General features: G+C 37.6%; 1 protein-coding gene across 1 annotated transcript; it reads left to right on the plus strand.

Annotated features, from left to right (window-relative positions):
• Positions 1-1,222: 1,222 nt before the first annotated feature.
• On the plus strand, positions 1,223-17,390 carry LOC146834767 (uncharacterized). Its single transcript, XM_085599944.1, has 3 exons — positions 1,223-1,332; positions 5,712-11,403; positions 17,319-17,390. The coding sequence occupies exons 2-3, from the start codon at positions 5,755-5,757 to the stop codon at positions 17,388-17,390; spliced, it is 5,721 nt and encodes a 1,906-aa protein (XP_085456070.1). The 5' UTR covers positions 1,223-1,332; positions 5,712-5,754.
• The last annotated feature ends 1,748 nt before the right edge of the window (positions 17,391-19,138 follow it).

The raw sequence follows: 19,138 nt of genomic DNA on the forward strand, positions 1-19,138 counted from the left end.
ACGGGGTACGCGTACGGTAAGCTCACGGTAAGCGTACGGTAAAAAAAATAAAAATAAATAAATGAAAATCAGATTTAAGAGTTTAGAAATTAGGGAGCTCTAAAAAGAGCTGTTGTGTTTATGGAGTCATTTTTTTAGTGGTACCTACAAGTAAGTACCGATGCAGAGTCTAAGGTTCAAGAGGAAGACTCTGTTCCCTTCATCATTGAAGTGCACACCATCTCCTCTATAAATGTCTTGCATGTCGTAACGCAAGTTGTTGTGGTAAATGGCACCCATACCATAGTCACGGAGGAAAGCAGAAACAGATTTGTTGACGTGCTTTCTTGCTTTGTCAATCTGTGGACAGAAATGATTGGACCAGTTCCATTTTTGCCTTTGGCATATGTTGGAAAACACAAAGGCAGTTTTAGGGAAAAGTGTAAACAGTTGTGCAAAGGTGTCCTTCATAAGCATTTCCAGACCTACCCCAGTCAAAGTGCCTAGGTCATTGCCACCACAGTGCACTATTATGAGGTCAGGGTGTTGGATTTGCATGAAGGATTTCACCAATGGCATCAATTGGTGCCACTTTAACCCTCTCTGACCAATCCATTTAATGTCTACATTTGGCAAAGCAAGGTCTCTCACCATATCTGTTTTCTCTGCAAACTTTTCACTCCAGAAGACATAGCTGTGCCCTACAATCCACACTGTGAACATCTTCAAAGGAGAACTGGATGCACTCAGGAGGTGTCTTTCAGTAGAATGGCAATATGAAAAGAAAGACAGTTTGGAAATGGAGGCATACATATTTTTTACAAAACAAAAAGAACTGATTGGCTGTTTCATACCATTCTAGAAAAAAAACTAGGCTGTATGTGAAAATTAATAGAAGCATGTTTTGTATTGGTACAAAAAAATGTGTAACCAAAGAACAGTACTATGGATTTGCAGTTAGGTTTGAAAAGTCAAGCACTCTTGCTCTGTGGAATTGAAACATTGTGTGTCGAACTTCTGACCTAACTGCACACAGCAGTGTTCCATGAGCTGTTGCTATGGTAGCAGGCAGAAGTCAAGTTGGGGGAAGGGTACTAGGCAGAAGTCAAGTTGGGGGCAGGGTACTTTTGGAAAAGGGTTGGTTTTCAACCAATAGAAATGTGTCATTACATTTGAAAAAAAGGGGGAAGCACTGAGATTTGAAACTTACATGTATATGTGTGGAAAAATAGAGGGAAAGTTTGCCATTATCTGGTTCTGCTGAGAGGAGAGAGGTGTACAGAACAGAGATCCTGGCTCTGATAATCTGCTGTTTGAGTGACACATTTCTTTCACAACTAACTAATTTTAAAGGTGAGTTTACAGTTTGAGAGGGGATGTATGTGGTAACTTAAGAAATGAATAATAGAAATGGGAATTGTTTTTGTTGTAGTTACACATGGTGGATTCATAATGTGTCAGTCTGTAAAAGAGATTTTCACTTGGCCCGAAAAAAAAAGAGCAGTAAGTGTGCTTTCAAATTGGCAAAGAAATTTCGTTTTGGCACTAATGTGAAAACATGACTGTGTGTGCATAGAAGAATTATAGGCAGAAATGTATTGCGTCTTGCTCTGGTGATTTCACAGTTGCAGTAGATGGAAAAGAGGAGCGAATTTTTGGGGGAAGAAGCAGAGGTTTAGCACACACCCATGTGCTTGCCATGTATAGTCATGCACAGTAATTAGAAGCGAGTGGGGTTTTCAGGTTTAAGTCTGTAATGCAAATACATTCAGCATCACTAAGGCTGGTTGCCCCTGCTGGAGTGTAGGCAGTCACAGAGAATGCACACGGTGGTGGTCTGAAAAAAAAACAGCTTGGACATGTGCATTTAAATAAATTTAAAAAAAAAGGTTTCAGAATGTGTCAGTCTGTAAAAGTGATTTCAAAGTGTAAAAAGAGATTTTCACTTGGCCCGAAAAAAAAAGAGCAGTAAGTGTGCTTTCAAATTGGCAAAGAAATTTCGTTTTGGCACTAATGTGAAAACATGACTCTGTGTGCATAGAAGAATTATAGGCAGAAATGTATTGCGTCTTGCTCTGGTGATTTCACAGTTGCAGTAGATGGAAAAGAGGAGCGAATTTTTGGGGGAAGAAGCAGAGGTTTAGCACACACCCATGTGCTTGCCATGTATAGTCATGCACAGTAATTAGAAGCGAGTGGGGTTTTCAGGTTTAAGTCTGTAATGCAAATACATTCAGCATCACTAAGGCTGGTTGCCCCTGCTGGAGTGTAGGCAGTCACAGAGAATACACACGGTGGTGGTCTGAAAAAAAAACAGCTTGGACATGTGCATTTAAATAAATTTAAAAAAAAAGGTTTCAGAATGTGTCAGTCTGTAAAAGTGATTTCAAAGTGTAAAAAGAGATTTTCACTTGGCCCGAAAAAAAAAGAGCAGTAAGTGTGCTTTCAAATTGGCAAAGAAATTTCGTTTTGGCACTAATGTGAAAACATGACTCTGTGTGCATAGAAGAATTATAGGCAGAAATGTATTGCGTCTTGCTCTGGTGATTTCACAGTTGCAGTAGATGGAAAAGTGGAGCGAATTTTTGGGGGAAGAAGCAGAGGTTTAGCACACACCCATGTGCTTGCCATGTATAGTCATGCACAGTAATTAGAAGCGAGTGGGGTTTTCAGGTTTAAGTCTGTAATGCAAATACATTCAGCATCACTAAGGCTGGTTGCCCCTGCTGGAGTGTAGGCAGTCACAGAGAATACACACGGTGGTGGTCTGAAAAAAAAACAGCTTGGACATGTGCATTTAAATAAATTTAAAAAAAAGGTTTCAGAATGTGTCAGTCTGTAAAAGTGATTTCAAAGTGTAAAAAGAGATTTTCACTTGGCCCGAAAAAAAAAGAGCAGTAAGTGTGCTTTCAAATTGGCAAAGAAATTTCGTTTTGGCACTAATGTGAAAACATGACTCTGTGTGCATAGAAGAATTATAGGCAGAAATGTATTGCGTCTTGCTCTGGTGATTTCACAGTTGCAGTAGATGGAAAAGAGGAGCGAATTTTTGGGGGAAGAAGCAGAGGTTTAGCACACACCCATGTGCTTGCCATGTATAGTCATGCACAGTAATTAGAAGCGAGTGGGGTTTTCAGGTTTAAGTCTGTAATGCAAATACATTCAGCATCACTAAGGCTGGTTGCCCCTGCTGGAGTGTAGGCAGTCACAGAGAATACACACGGTGGTGGTCTGAAAAAAAAACAGCTTGGACATGTGCATTTAAATAAATTTAAAAAAAAGGTTTCAGAATGTGTCAGTCTGTAAAAGTGATTTCAAAGTGTAAAAAGAGATTTTCACTTGGCCCGAAAAAAAAAGAGCAGTAAGTGTGCTTTCAAATTGGCAAAGAAATTTCGTTTTGGCACTAATGTGAAAACATGACTCTGTGTGCATAGAAGAATTATAGGCAGAAATGTATTGCGTCTTGCTCTGGTGATTTCACAGTTGCAGTAGATGGAAAAGAGGAGCGAATTTTTGGGGGAAGAAGCAGAGGTTTAGCACACACCCATGTGCTTGCCATGTATAGTCATGCACAGTAATTAGAAGCGAGTGGGGTTTTCAGGTTTAAGTCTGTAATGCAAATACATTCAGCATCACTAAGGCTGGTTGCCCCTGCTGGAGTGTAGGCAGTCACAGAGAATACACACGGTGGTGGTCTGAAAAAAAAACAGCTTGGACATGTGCATTTAAATAAATTTAAAAAAAAAGGTTTCAGAATGTGTCAGTCTGTAAAAGTGATTTCAAATTGAAAAAAGAGATATACACTTGCCCCCGAAAAAAAAAGAGCAGTAAGTGTGCTTTCAAATTGGCAAAGAAATTTCGTTTTGGGACTAATGTGAAAACATGACTCTGTGTGCATAGAAGAATTATAGGCAGAAATGTATTGCGTCTTGCTCTGGTGATTTCACAGTTGCAGTAGATGGAAAAGAGGAGCGAATTTTTGGGGGAAGAAGCAGAGGTTTAGCACACACCCATGTGCTTGCCATGTATAGTCATGCACAGTAATTAGAAGCGAGTGGGGTTTTCAGGTTTAAGTCTGTAATGCAAATACATTCAGCATCACTAAGGCTGTTTGCCCCTGCTGGAGTGTAGGCAGTCACAGAGAATGCACACGGTGGTGGTCTGAAAAAAAAACTGCTTGGACATGTGCATTTAAATAAATTAAAAAAAAAGGTTTCAGAATGTGTCAGTCTGTAAAAGTGATTTCAAAGTGTAAAAAGAGATTTTCACTTGGCCCCGAAAAAAAAAGAGCAGTAAGTGTGCTTTCAAATTGGCAAAGAAATTTCGTTTTGGCACTAATGTGAAAACATGACTCTGTGTGCATAGAAGAATTATAGGCAGAAATGTATTGCGTCTTGCTCTGGTGATTTCACAGTTGCAGTAGATGGAAAAGAGGAGCGAATTTTTGGGGGAAGAAGCAGAGGTTTAGCACACACCCATGTGCTTGCCATGTATAGTCATGCACAGTAATTAGAAGCGAGTGGGGTTTTCAGGTTTAAGACTGTAATGCAAATACATTCAGCATCACTAAGGCTGGTTGCCCCTGCTGGAGTGTAGGCAGTCACAGAGAATGCACACGGTGGTGGTCTGAAAAAAAAACTGCTTGGACATGTGCATTTAAATAAATTTAAAAAAAAGGTTTCAGAATGTGTCAGTCTGTAAAAGTGATTTCAAATTGAAAAAAGAGATATACACTTGCCCCCGAAAAAAAAAGAGCAGTAAGTGTGCTTTCAAATTGGCAAAGAAATTTCGTTTTGGCACTAATGTGAAAACATGACTCTGTGTGCATAGAAGAATTATAGGCAGAAATGTATTGCGTCTTGCTCTGGTGATTTCACAGTTGCAGTAGATGGAAAAGAGGAGCGAATTTTTGGGGGAAGAAGCAGAGGTTTAGCACACACCCATGTGCTTGCCATGTATAGTCATGCACAGTAATTAGAAGCGAGTGGGGTTTTCAGGTTTAAGTCTGTAATGCAAATACATTCAGCATCACTAAGGCTGGTTGCCCCTGCTGGAGTGTAGGCAGTCACAGAGAATACACACGGTGGTGGTCTGAAAAAAAAACAGCTTGGACATGTGCATTTAAATAAATTTAAAAAAAAAGGTTTCAGAATGTGTCAGTCTGTAAAAGTGATTTCAAAGTGTAAAAAGAGATTTTCACTTGGCCCGAAAAAAAAAGAGCAGTAAGTGTGCTTTCAAATTGGCAAAGAAATTTCGTTTTGGCACTAATGTGAAAACATGACTCTGTGTGCATAGAAGAATTATAGGCAGAAATGTATTGCGTCTTGCTCTGGTGATTTCACAGTTGCAGTAGATGGAAAAGAGGAGCGAATTTTTGGGGGAAGAAGCAGAGGTTTAGCACACACCCATGTGCTTGCCATGTATAGTCATGCACAGTAATTAGAAGCGAGTGGGGTTTTCAGGTTTAAGTCTGTAATGCAAATACATTCAGCATCACTAAGGCTGGTTGCCCCTGCTGGAGTGTAGGCAGTCACAGAGAATACACACGGTGGTGGTCTGAAAAAAAAACAGCTTGGTTTCATAATGTGACAGTTTGTTATACAGATTTTCACTTGCCCCAAAAAAAAGAGGAGTTTGTGTGCATTCAAATTGGCAAAGAAATTTCGTTTTGTGACTATTGTGAAAAGAAATGTAGTAATATATTTAAATTCAATAAAGAATTTTTTTTTTAGTTTTTTTGCAGGTATTGCTGAAGAACAGTGAACAAAATTTAAGATGCCTACAAAATCTCGAGTTCAAAAAACGCTAAAAAAAAAACTATATTTGAGGACAACTGGAGGACCAAAGTTAGTAGAAGATGCTGATGTTGGGAAAAAGAAAAAATCTTCTGGTAAGCAAAAAAGACAATTCCTAAACAAAATATTGAAAACAAACAAAAATGTACAAAATGTCTGTTCTCGGAAAAATGTAACAAAACCTACAGAACAGCAAAAAATTGAGGATTTAGTTAATGCAAATATACCTTCTGCAATTGAAAAGTTTAACATAAACAGAAAAACAGCATTTAAAGAGATACGTAGAAAAATGTTTCAGAGAAGAGTTATGTCCAATTTGATAAAGGATATAAAGAAATATAAGCAAAAGGCTAAATATTATAAGAGAAAAAAAGAAATTGAAGCCATTGCAGCAAAGGCATTAGAATTAAAAAGGAAACTATTCATATTAATTTTGAATAGGATGCGTACATTAGATAAAATGGTTAATGTACTGAAATCACAAAGCAAAAGCAAAAGAGTAGTGAACAGAACAAATTTTTGTAAAGTGTTTTTAGGAAAGTGGATGCATAGCTCAAGTAGTGAACCTTTTTTTAATGAAGAGAGCTATTTTCAAAGTAATAGTTTGCTGCATGCAGTTGACACCAGAGGTCGTTCATACGAAGTAAAAAATGGTTGCATAATGGAGAAGGAGATAATGGTTCCAAGAGATGAGGTACAAGTGATGGCAGATGAGGCAATGGGGAGACGTCCTAAAGCCCCAGTGTACACTTGGAATTGTAGTAGTATTTGCACTGTGCGTCAGGAATCTATTGACAGATTTCGAGAGTTTCTAAGAGAATATAGTAAAAAAAGTGTAAAACAAAAGATTAAGGTGCTTCAAAGTCTGGATCCATGCAGAGTGAGAGAGAATACTGGTTTGCAGGGTCATTCTCTTGCTTGTCTATCTAGAAAAGTGTGCAATAGTGTTTTCCATCATTTTAGGATGCTGGCTGTTCATCATACTGAAATGAGAAAGTTTGTGAGACGGTTGTATTTTGCCAAAAGTCCAGCAATAAAGTTAAATGAATTGAATAGGGCTCTGTTCCGAGGAACGGTATCAGATGTAGAGAAGGTTGTTGATGAAATTCAGTTTTGTTACTTTGGTCCTGAACAAAACAGTGCAGAGAAGGACACAGTAAATGAGGCAGAAGTGGAAGAGAATGTAGAACCTTGTGTAAGTAAGACATTTAATGATCACATAACAAAATTTGCAATAGTCTCTAATGAAAGACCAAATGTTACTTGTATTTGTTGCCGCAGAACTCATTATAGAAAACAAACTAGGAATGTTGATCTCTACAGAAAGAGTGAAAATGAAGATAATTATAAGTGGATGGATTTTGCAACATATATATTTCTTGAAAATTGTTTTGAATTGGGTGAAGATCAGCGTATTTGTAAATACTGCTACAACAAGTTAGAGGAAAATAGAATGCCGACCAGAGCTGTACATAATAATTTAGAATTGGATGCTATTCCTGCTGAACTTTCTGAATTAAATACATATGAGTCTATACTCATTCAATGTGTTCATCCGTTCCAGACCATAGTACGTATGGAGCCCAAAACTGGTAAATTACCTCCTTCAGATTTAGTGAGAGGTTTAAAAGGTAGAGTGGTGTATTTGCCCTTGGATTTGAAAAAAAATATGGAAACTATTGATGCGGATACTTTGGAAACTGAACCATTAATTATTCTGGTTAATGGTGTACCTACAAAGAATAAGAAGATTTGGCAGGAGCTGGTAGATGTGCGGAAAGTACAAAGAGCAAATTTGTATTTGAAAAAAAATAACAAATGGTATGAATCAATTTATATAGTAGAAGAAGAAGAAGAAGAAGATTTACAAGGAGATACAGAAACACCAAGTGGACAAATTGAAAAAGTGGACAAGTCAAAGGAAGAAGAAATTTATGAACATTTTAGCATACATCCTCTCCATTCGAAAGAAGTTATGGGAGACAATATTGATCTCTTTCAGATGAAGAAAGCAAAAGGAAATCCCGTGAGTGTATGGGAGGAGAGCTTGGAAGCTCGATGTTTTCCCCAGCTGTTTCCTAAAGGAAAAGGAGGACGATACGATGAACGTCCGGAACAGATTCCAGCTTCTGAGTATCGGACTACAAGACTATATGCTGAAGATCCCAGATTTCGACAAAGTATCCCTTATTTGTTCCATCTTTTATTTGAAAGCGACTTGTCTGCACTGTCTTATGCAGTAAATCACATTTTAAAAAGTGGAGTACATTTACAAAATGTGTCTGCTAAGGATTTTATGGAGAAAGTGCAGCACCGAGATGATCATTTGGAAACACAACTGATCAATCTGATGGCTTGTCAGCGTGGGACAAATGAATATTGGTACCGACGCCATGGTGAACTAAAATGCATGTTACGCAATTTAGGAACACCAACATGGTTCCTTACCCTAAGCTGCGCCGAGTACGCTTGGGATGATTTACTGGATTTTCTACGAGAGGCCAATTCAAACATTGAAAACATCGAATACAAGACAGCAGGAGAACTGTGCTCATTGGATCCGGTTAATGTTTGCAGATATTTCAATCATAGATTTGAGGCTATGATGTCCTTCATCTGCAATAAAAAAAATCCACCCCTTGGAGAAGTAGTGGATTTCTTTTGGAGAAAAGAGTACCAGGCAAGAGGTGCTCCTCATATTCATATGCTGCTGTGGATCAAGGATGCCCCAAAGTTTGGAACAGATACTGATGAAGCAGTGTTATCTTACATTGAAGAATATGCAACATGTGCTATACCTAAAAGCACAGAAGAGTACAAGTTAAAGGAGCAAGTTCTACGTTTCCAAAGTCATCGGTGTGGAAAATACTGTCGACGGAAATACAAGAGCAAAGAAAAATACTACACTAAATGTCGATTTGGATTTCCTAGACCTGTTCTTACAAATGGAAGAGTCAACAGTTTTATGTCAGCTGTGAGACATACTATCACAAGAAAATCACCTAAGAATACCTACAACCTTAAAAGAAAAGAAGAATCAAAAAATATAAATGACTACAACCCAGTCATTTTATCCATGTGGAACGCTAACATGGATATACAGTATGTTGCTGACAATTCCATTGCTGTTGCTCGATATGTAACGTCTTACATTACGAAATCAGAAAAAACAGAATTGAAGGAAATGTGGGAAGAGATTTCTCACGAGAAGACTGTCAGTAAGAAGCTGTACAGTTTCAGTTTGAAGATGTTATCGCATCGAGAAATTGGATCCTACGAATGTTCAGATAGATTATCTTCTGCAAGTCTCTACTCGAAGTCAAGAAGAATAATTTGGGCAAGTTTAGGCCTTGCAGCAATGAGAAATCGGGTACTGAAATCTGTTGGAGAAATTGAATATTTGGCACAGTTCGAACCTGAAAGTACAGATATATTGAAAACAAACATGTTGGACACATATTATCCCAAGAGAAGTCATCATCTGGAGAACATGTGTCTCTATGAAGTGCTGCAGAACTACATTTATTCACGGAAAGCTGCAGAAGACATCAATAATGGAAAATATAAAGTCGTTGGTGAAGAAGGATGTTTGGTGAAGCAAACCAAAGGAAGTTTGATAAATCACCGGAAGCTGAGTTGCGACACTACCGACAAGAAAGAATTTTACTACTTGGCTCTTTTACAGTTGTTTAAACCATGGCGTTCAGAGGATGAACTACTGGGAGAATTCCAGAGCTATGAAGATTCTTTTAATGCTTGCAAAGACAGCATACAATGCAGTACATTCTCAACTTATCTGCAAATGTTAAATGAAGAAATTGAACAGGAAACTACAATTGCAGCAGAAATTGCTAGAGACAGTTCTCAGGACAGCCAAAGTTCAGGAACATACAGTCAAGATCCCCTAGGACAACCAATCGTTGAAAATGAAGCATCAATAGCCATGAATGAAGTGGAAACGGCTATGAATCAAGCTCAAGAAGAATTTATAGACTTAGAAAATTTGGAAAGACAACTGAATCAAGAGCAGCAACAAATTTATGAAGAGATCAAAAACAAAATTGAACACGGATTTCTACATGAAAAAAAAGAGTGCTCATGCACATCATTTCATCCAATCAGGATGTATGTAAGCGGACAAGCTGGCACTGGAAAAAGTTTCCTAATTAAAGTCATCAGAAGCTACCTAAAGCAAAAAACAGATTCTACTTTGTCTTGTGTGGTTACTGCTCCAACTGGGTTAGCAGCATATAACATAAAAGGAATCACCTTACATCGTTTGCTAATGTTACCAGTGGAGCATGAGAACAAAATACAATTCAACAAGCTAACTGGAGAAGCATGCTTGGAAGTTTCAAGAGTATTGAAGAAGATGCAAGTTCTCATTATTGATGAGGTGAGCATGGTATCAAACTTAATGCTTGCCTTTGTGCATTTAAGAATGCAGCAAATTTTGAAGACAGACTATGACGTGTTATTTGGTGGAAAACACGTCATCGTTTTTGGGGATCTTTTGCAACTTACTCCGGTTAAAGGACAACCAGTGTTTAATACTGTGACACATGAAGACACGAAGAAGTCATTGGGAAGCATCGGTAATACAAATATTTGGTCCTTCTTTGAGTACAAGGAACTTACAACTAATATGAGGCAAGCAAACGATGAAGAATATGGAAGTATTCTGAAAGATATCAGGATTGGACTACTCACAGAAGCTGGCAAAAAAGCATTACAGACTCGGCTGCTACATAATTTATTTCCAAAGGAAGAAATAGTTGCAGAGAAGATATACAAGAACATTGCAGAAAACAAAAGTGTCATCTGCTTAATGCCAACTCTACGTGAATGCTCAATATTCAATGAGGAGCTTTTGAAATTGGAAAAGGAAGAGATCATGAAATTGGAAGCAGTGGACAAAATTGAGGATGGAAGAATTACTGTCACAGTAACAGGCAAACTGAAAAATAAATTGGACTCACTAGAGAAGAACATCTCCAAAACAGCAGGATTAGAAAAAAATCTATATGTTTGCATGAACTGTAGAGTGTTTTTAAGGAGAAATTTGGATGTTGAAAAAGGCTTAGTAAATGGAGCGATGGGAAGAGTTGTGGGTTTTATTAATTATCAGAAAAAAGATGGAATTGAATGGTTAAAAATAAAATTTGATCAGATAGAGGAAGTTAAAGACATTTGTCGTTGTTCAGTTCGTTTCATGCTTGTGAAAGACTTATATGTACGTAGGAAGCAGTTTCCGTTTTCTCTAGCATATGCTGTAACTATTCACAAGTCTCAAGGATTGACTGTAGATTGTGCATTTGTGAACATTGGATCTAGTGTGTTCAAAGAAGGTATGGCATATGTTGCTTTGTCACGAGTCAAAACATTATCAGGTTTATTCATGATAGACTTCGATGACTCAAAAGTTAGTGCTGATACAAACTGTGTAAAGGAGTATAATAGATTAAGAAGAAGCTATGCTCCTCATTTAGGTCAGTATCCTGTGTTGGAGAAACGTGTAGTTTCTCGTAAAAGGAGAAATGAGAATATCTGTAATGAAGATGTAGAGAAGAGGAAAAAAAAGAGGAGTGATGTAATTGCAAGCAAAAAGAATAAGGAAAATGAAGAACAGGTTGTAGGATGTCATTTTGAAAATAGCTCTGGTGTCAACTGCTACGCAAATGTAGTGCTGAATGTTGCTTTTTATCTGGAAAGTTTGCAAGAGCAGATAATAATAAATCAGGGAAAAAGATTCTGTTCAGAGCTCAGTCTCCTTTTTCAAAAGCTGAGTAAAGATAAAACTCAAATAGAAAGTGCTACTGATATTAGAAAACTTTTAGATGTATGTTCAGGACGAACACAGTTTTCTCAAAATGAACAGCAAGATGCTCACGAATTTTTGATGTATTTTCTTCAGGTAGTGGAAGAAGAAGGAGTTCCCATTGACATTTTTTTTGGTCTCTCTTATAAATGGGAACATAGTTGTGATAATTGTTATAATATAAGTGGTTCTATTGTTGATAATGAAAGGTTTATTTATTTGACATTGCCAGAGAGTAAAACAGTCACTTTTGCAAACTTAGTTAAAGATGCTAATCATAGCATGAAATGTGGTGAGTGTAATTCTGACATGTTATCAACATTAATTTTAAGGGAATACGGACAGTATGTAATTTTAATGATGCAACGATGTAGAGCTGATGGATCAAAATTGGATACTTTAATAAAGAAGTTTACAGGACAGCAATTATCAATTTCAGGAAAAACTTTTGTAACTGTTGCAATAATTTTCCATGATGGACCTACTGTTACTTCTGGACATTACACAGTTTATCTAAAATGTGAAAAAGGATGGACACTGTGTAATGATTCCCAATTGATTTTCAAACAACGTTTGCCTTTTGATTTAGCAAATTCCTATCTAATCTTCCTGAAACCTAAATTTTAGAGAGACTTGGCAAGATCTGGACAAAATAATTTTACCATTTTACAGGATTACCATTGCAATTTTGTTGAAAAAAGATTTTTAAAATTATCATTTGGCCTAAAGGAAAGATAACCAATTGTAATGTGGACTTTTTAAATTTTTAATGCAATTTTGAAAAACCAATAATTTAGAGATTATCGGTAACTTCTGCACATTTTAAATTTTGGAATGTTATTGGACTGCCACTGGAAATTTTTTCAAAAATAATTTCAAAAATTACTATTTGGCCATGTGGAAAAGTAAGCAATTCTATTGTGGACTAAATAAATTATTCGAAAAATTTTCGTGAACCAAAATGTTACAGAGAATCGGTGAGATCTGGACAGATTAAACTTTAGAATTTTAATGGTTTTCCCTTGGAAATTTATTCCAGGGAAAGAATAAAAAATACTATTTGGCCTAAAGGAAATAAAATCAGATGTATTTTGGAGTTATTTGAGATATATTATTGTGAATGTACTTCTGAAACAAAAATATCAGACGGTATTTTAAAGAAAAAAGTATTGTTTTTAGATGACATTTTTTAAGAATAATATGCATTTCTGTAATGATAAGTTTAAGTGAGAAGAGATTCTGGGCTTTTTTAATACAATCTTTGAGATTGTTATTTTTTTTTGCCCGCTGTAAAATGATGAATGCAATTGCTTTCACAATTTATAGTGAAATGCAATATATTCTGAAAACAGCAAAAATAAGGCAAAAATATTTTTTGGGAAAAAATGTAAATATGTGTACTGTATTATAAAATGTTTTAAAAATATTAATACTTTTTTCTTTTTTTTCAGATCGATATAGAAAATTTTCGTAAACTACAACCATTTTAAAAACTATTTTTTAAAAAAACAAATGAATAAATATTTTTTTCAGTGAGTATGGTAAGTCAATAGTAATAATTGTAGTCTTTCAAGGACCTTGTAATGTGAAAAATGATTTTTAGTGTTTTTTTTAAAAAATAAAAAAAAAGGTACGCTTACCGTACGCGTACGGTAAAAAAAAAAAGTTTTTTAAAAAAAATGTAAAAAAAAGATGAAAGATAAGGTTGGCTCTTAAAAGAACCGTTGTGTTCATGCAGGGACAGAGGAAAGGAACCATGGGAAAATCATTCAAAGCTACAAATGTGCTGATCTATTTTGTTATTCACTAGGGAAACACTGGTCTCCCTATAACAAATTAGAGCTTTACAAAATGTGCAATGAATATCAACCTTCCGAAATCGAGGGTTCATTTCCAGAGGGCCAGCAAAAGGAGATTCTCCCCCCACAGATGAAGGGCTCACCTGAGCTGCAGAAGAAGGAGTAAGCTCTGCAGGTGATGGTCCAGGCTGAGCTGCTGTGGATGTACTGGCTCGTCTTTCTGAAGAGTTACCTCCAAAAAGTTGAGCATGTGTCCTTTTGTGTACATCCTTGAGGTGCCTCATCATGGTGTGATTCCAAAAAGAATACTTCCTGTCAGGATTACCTCTAGAAAGTACACGCTGACACAGCTTGCAAGTAACTAAGGGTGCATTCACCTTTTGCTGGCCTTCTGGAAAAGTAAAATAATCCCAAACATAAGAAGGTTTTACTTTCCTCGCTCTCTGCCTCAAGACAGTGCTGCTGGTGCTAGCCTCACTCTCAGAAGAGCTCTGCTGTTCTGCCATCGTATCCCAAAGACAAACCAGCTCCTTCTCCCAAGGGATCACAAGCAGAAATGAGGGGAATGGGTGTGGTGTAGGAGAGTTCTAGAACTGAAAGTAGTTTCAACCAATCAAAAGTTGTGTTTCAAGATCACATGACCTACCGTACGCTTACGGTACGCTTACGGTGCGCTTACGGCAAAAAGTACGCGTGCGCGTAAAAAAGACACGCGCTTGCGCACATGCGCATAACAGTCATTTCCCGGCACTTCCGCGTAACGTGCGCGTGTTGCGTAAGCGCGCACGCGTCCCACGCGCAGTACGCGCGGCTACGCAAAGTGCGTAACTATACGCAAGCAGCGTAGATAGATTACGGACGTTGCGTAAACCGTACGCTTACCGTGAGCTTACGGTACGCGTACTATAAAAAAAAAAAAAAAAAAATCTGGAAATAAATTTTACATGTTTATTTTAAAAAATATATATAAAAAAAATATTTAAGGATTTTAAAAATTAAAGCATAGTCTTTATAAAAGATAAGAAAATTAAAATAAAAATATGTTTGAAAAAAATGAAGAATATAAAAAAAAAATAGCATTTAAAAAACCTTGCAAATTCACTGAAAAAACCATGGGTTTCACACACGTTATAGTTAGGAATTAGCATTTAAAAAACCTTGCAAATTCAATGAAAAAACCATGGGTTTCACACACGTTATAGTTAGGAATTAGCATTTAAAAAACCTTAGAAATTCACTGAAAAAACCATAGGTTTCACACACGTTATAGTTAGGAATTAGCATTTAAAAAACCTTAGAAATTCAGTGAAAAAACCATAGGTTTCACACATGTTATAGTTAGCTGGACATTTTACTCGTAAAAAACCAATGAAATTGCCCCGTTATAGTTAGTTCAGCTAACTATAACTCGCGCGCCCGCAATGCACTGCTGATGACGTCACATATTACATCACTCATGACATGGTCAGTGACATCACTCATGACATCACTGATGACATCTCAAATGACATCACTGATGACATCACTGATGACATCATCTAGTGAATGTGTGTTATTCTGAAAATTAAATATGTTTTATATATGTATATCTCATGGTCGATGGAAGAATAAATGGGTATATAAGTGTCTAAATGGATGATTTGTTTTTGAAAAATTGATTGTGTAACTGACTGATTAAGTGTATCATAGTGAATACATGGCTTAGTGAATAATGTTTAAATATGTAAATATCTGTATCAGTCTCTCACTTTGTGTATAAGTGGCTGCATGGGTTGGTGAGTAGCTACATGGGTGCCTATTTAGGTTATTAGTTGTTTTTTTGAGTATCAGTCTGAGTGTCTGCATGGTTCGGTGGGGGGTATTACGTAGTGCATCGGTGCATGAATGAGTGACTCACTGTTTGTATGTGTTGAACACAGCATGTGTGCAGGACTGTATGGGTGGATGAGTGTGTGTATGGGTGTGTTAGTGAGTGAATGACTGTCTCAATAGTGTCTTCAGGAGTAACTACATACGTTTTAAACTAGTATATGTGACTATTGGTGTATATATGTGAGTATATGTGAAAGTGAGAGATTGAAAGAGTTCCTGTATGAATAAGTATGTGTTTCTATAAGTGATTGTTTAAAAGACTAAGTATGTGTAAGTTTCCGTAGAAGTAAGTGTGGTGGTGTGTGTATAACTGTATATGCAAGTAAATGTATGTTTGATTCTTTATTAGCATGAGTGACTATGTGTGTGAGTAACTCTATGGATGAGTGGCATTGTGTAACAGGATGTATAGATGTATGAGTACATATGATGAGTGAGTACATGTATGAGTGACTGTATAGGACTGTTGGTGAATGAGTGGATGTGTATGTGGATCTTAGAATTACTGAAGAGGTTGTTGTAACTGGTATTGGTATGTCCATTGTTTTGAAATTTTTAGTCTCTATTTTTGAATGTGTGTATCAAAGCTTATATTAAGGTGAGAGGAGGTCTGCCACTCTATCACAAGGATGATGTCATCAGTGATGTCATCAGTGATGTCATTTGAGATGTCATCAGTGATGTCATGAGTGATGTCACTGACCATGTCATGAGTGATGTAATATGTGACGTCATCAGCAGTGCATTGCGGGCGCGCGAGTTATAGTTAGCTGAACTAACTATAACGGGGCAATTTCATTGGTTTTTTACGAGTAAAATGTCCAGCTAACTATAACATGTGTGAAACCTATGGTTTTTTCACTGAATTTCTAAGGTTTTTTAAATGCTAATTCCTAACTATAACGTGTGTGAAACCTATGGTTTTTTCAGTGAATATATATATGAATATACATATCAATAACACTCCGATGAATGCATGTCGGCTATAAGCCTTTGTCAATGTCAGGTAAATCGGCATTCAAAAGATATTTATCCTATGTTTGCCATTTCGATTGGTTTACTCAGCGCCAATAGTTCACATCCCCGTAATTTACAGTATATCCTATGGGGAGTTGCTGCGTGCTAAACGCAATTGCAGCACCGAATTGACATTTAGAGCTGAAAAAGAGGTTATGTGTAAACGCTTCAGTGAGTGGGGTACAGCCAGAAAACCATCACTGAAGCCAGCAGAAGAGTGGAAGAGGTTAGTAGAAATGAGCTATTACACCCAGTGAGACGAGAGGATGAGTCAGAGACTATGAGATTTATAACTACTTTCTCTGGTCAGGCACAGGAGGTGTGTAAAATACTGAACAAACACTGTCATGTTTTAATGACAGATGATAACCTGAAGAGAAATTTAAACAGCAATCCTCAGCTTACTTTCAAGAAAAGTTGTTCACTGAGTGACAAAATGAGTCACAATTTAATAACTAGGTGTGAGAGGGTAAGCAATGTTGGCCGCCCGGGATTCCGTTGTTCTAAAAACTGCAAAGCTTGCAGTAACAGTATTGGATGCACTAAGCTGGTAATATTAAATTCAAACAGGGAATTCGTGATTAAGAAACCCCTAACTGCAACACCATGTACTGCGTGTACGCTCTAATTTGTCCCTGTAATAAGTTATATATAGAGAGCACGATACATCGTGTGCAAAAAAGAGTGTTAGAGCATGTTCGTGCCATGCGACACAATAATAGGCGATATCCTGTAGCACGCCATTTTTATGATTGCCACTTTCAGAATGAGAAGTTATTGAGAATGGTTGTAATTGATGCAGTATTACCTAATGTGAGGGGTGGCAATCACGAACTCCTATTGCGCAAGCTGAAATCAAGATATATTATTGATTTTGAGACTTTGGTACCTAATGATTTGAATTCGAGTGAAGAATTGGCTATCCATTTGAACGGTTGAATTCACTGTTTGTTGTAATATATAGTGCGGAATCGTTTGTTGGTGATCTTCCTTTTTTAACTGGATTTTAAAAATGTAATATTTTCTATTTTTTTGTAGGTGCAGGCCCTTTTTCCTTCTACAATGGCAGCAACTTATGTGGAAATGTTCTTTGAAATGTGTTTTTCATAACTTGCTTTGACCATTTAGCTGATTCTCTGACAATGTTCTGTAGCTTATGCCCACTAGGGCAGGATTGCTATAATAGGCATGAGTGTCACTCATATATGATAATCTTGACGTGTGAAACACAATATGGCATTCCCATACGGTATTATCGTGCAACTAGATCACCCACTGGGACTTGACAACTACCCATAGTTTTCGTGCACTTGCGCGCTATTGAATATTGTGCTTCAAGATTATCAGGAGCTAATTTCAATGAATTTGTATTGAGAAATGTGATGTTGCATTATTGTTATTTTGCTTGACCATTAACACATTGGATGAATTTTTACAATGCGTTGTGGTTGCTACAGAATCATTATACCAGAACGAAGAATTGCTAAATTATTAGGCTTATTCATATGCAATCTGCTTTCGGTCATGCTCTTATATCAATTTTGGGCATTAAAAATGGTCATTTGTGAGTTTTTATACCACTATACATAATGTTGGGTATACATACCATGAATTTTACAATATGTTAAAATGGCCGCCATAGTATATATTGTTTTGAACACACTACATGGGGGATTATTTTTCTGTGCAAACTGGCTTTGAAAAAGACCTTGAGGTCGAAACGCATTGCCGTTGAATCAATAAGAAGATCCTGGAGTGCAAGTCTTTCTTTGTTGATGAAAGGTGATACGAAGATTTTCTCAAATACACACATCGGGTCCAGACACCCAATCCTTGCACCGGTCCTGAGTGGAGGAAGTGGTCAGACACTGTCGGAGTCCTTCTTCTCAAGCACGGAATACTGACTCCTGCCGCCGACCCCATCCCACGTCCTGGTGATCACGGAAATGCAGAAGTAGTAGAGCAGATTATGAGCGGCAAACGGGTGAGTGCAGACAGAGGCGTGTGCGATAAAGCTGCCCACCGCCTGAGACGCCATCGCCTTGAGGGATTGTTTTACAAGGATTTGGCAGGGACACTGAACTAGCTAAGGATAGCAGCTTTGCGGACAGGTTCGAGTACATTTTATTTGCATAACCAAGGACCCGGGAGGTGCGCGGGTGCCTCTGTGGTCTGACCGACACCCGGAGTTGAACTATGAAGAGAGCAGGGAGACCAGAGGCGGCAAAATCTTCCTTTTGCGAAACGGATAATGATGAGGGCAGTGAGGAGTGCACAGGGTGTCAACAGGCTCAGGGCAACAGCAGAAAACTGAAACAAATGTTGGCACAGTATGAAAGACTGCTGTGTAAGGAAATACATTGGTGGTGGGAAGTGTCCTCCCTGGACAATTATGTAGAAGCAGGGAGAGTGCCCTGTGGTTTACGGATCTTTAATTACTCCTACATATCAGAACCCTAACCCCAAACTGTTGGAGGAGTAGTCTGTCCTGATGGTGGTGACCTGCAAAACAATGTGGGAATTACTTTCAAAAAACGCCGGGCTGGAACAGGAAGTAACTTACAAGGAGATTGAAAAATTAAAAGGGGAACTGGACAAACATCAGTCACAGGAAGAAATCAAGGAAGCTTTAAAACAGATGGAGATACACCTGGATAAGTACGAGGAGGAAATAAAACAGAAGAAACGGCGGAAGGTCTTGCGGGACAAGCAGGACTATGCCTGTTGAAGAATTCTAACATTTGGTAGAAGATACGATGGTGCAATAAGGCAGTTCAGGCAGGTGGGAGCCCTGAGAAACACAAGAGCTGGTGACATTGGAATCTGGCTCAGAGACCTACTCAGATCTGGAGGATGCA

Source organism: Triturus cristatus, chromosome 4_2 (genome assembly GCF_964204655.1).
Source record: "Triturus cristatus chromosome 4_2, aTriCri1.1, whole genome shotgun sequence".
Lineage (NCBI taxonomy): Eukaryota > Metazoa > Chordata > Amphibia > Caudata > Salamandridae > Triturus > Triturus cristatus.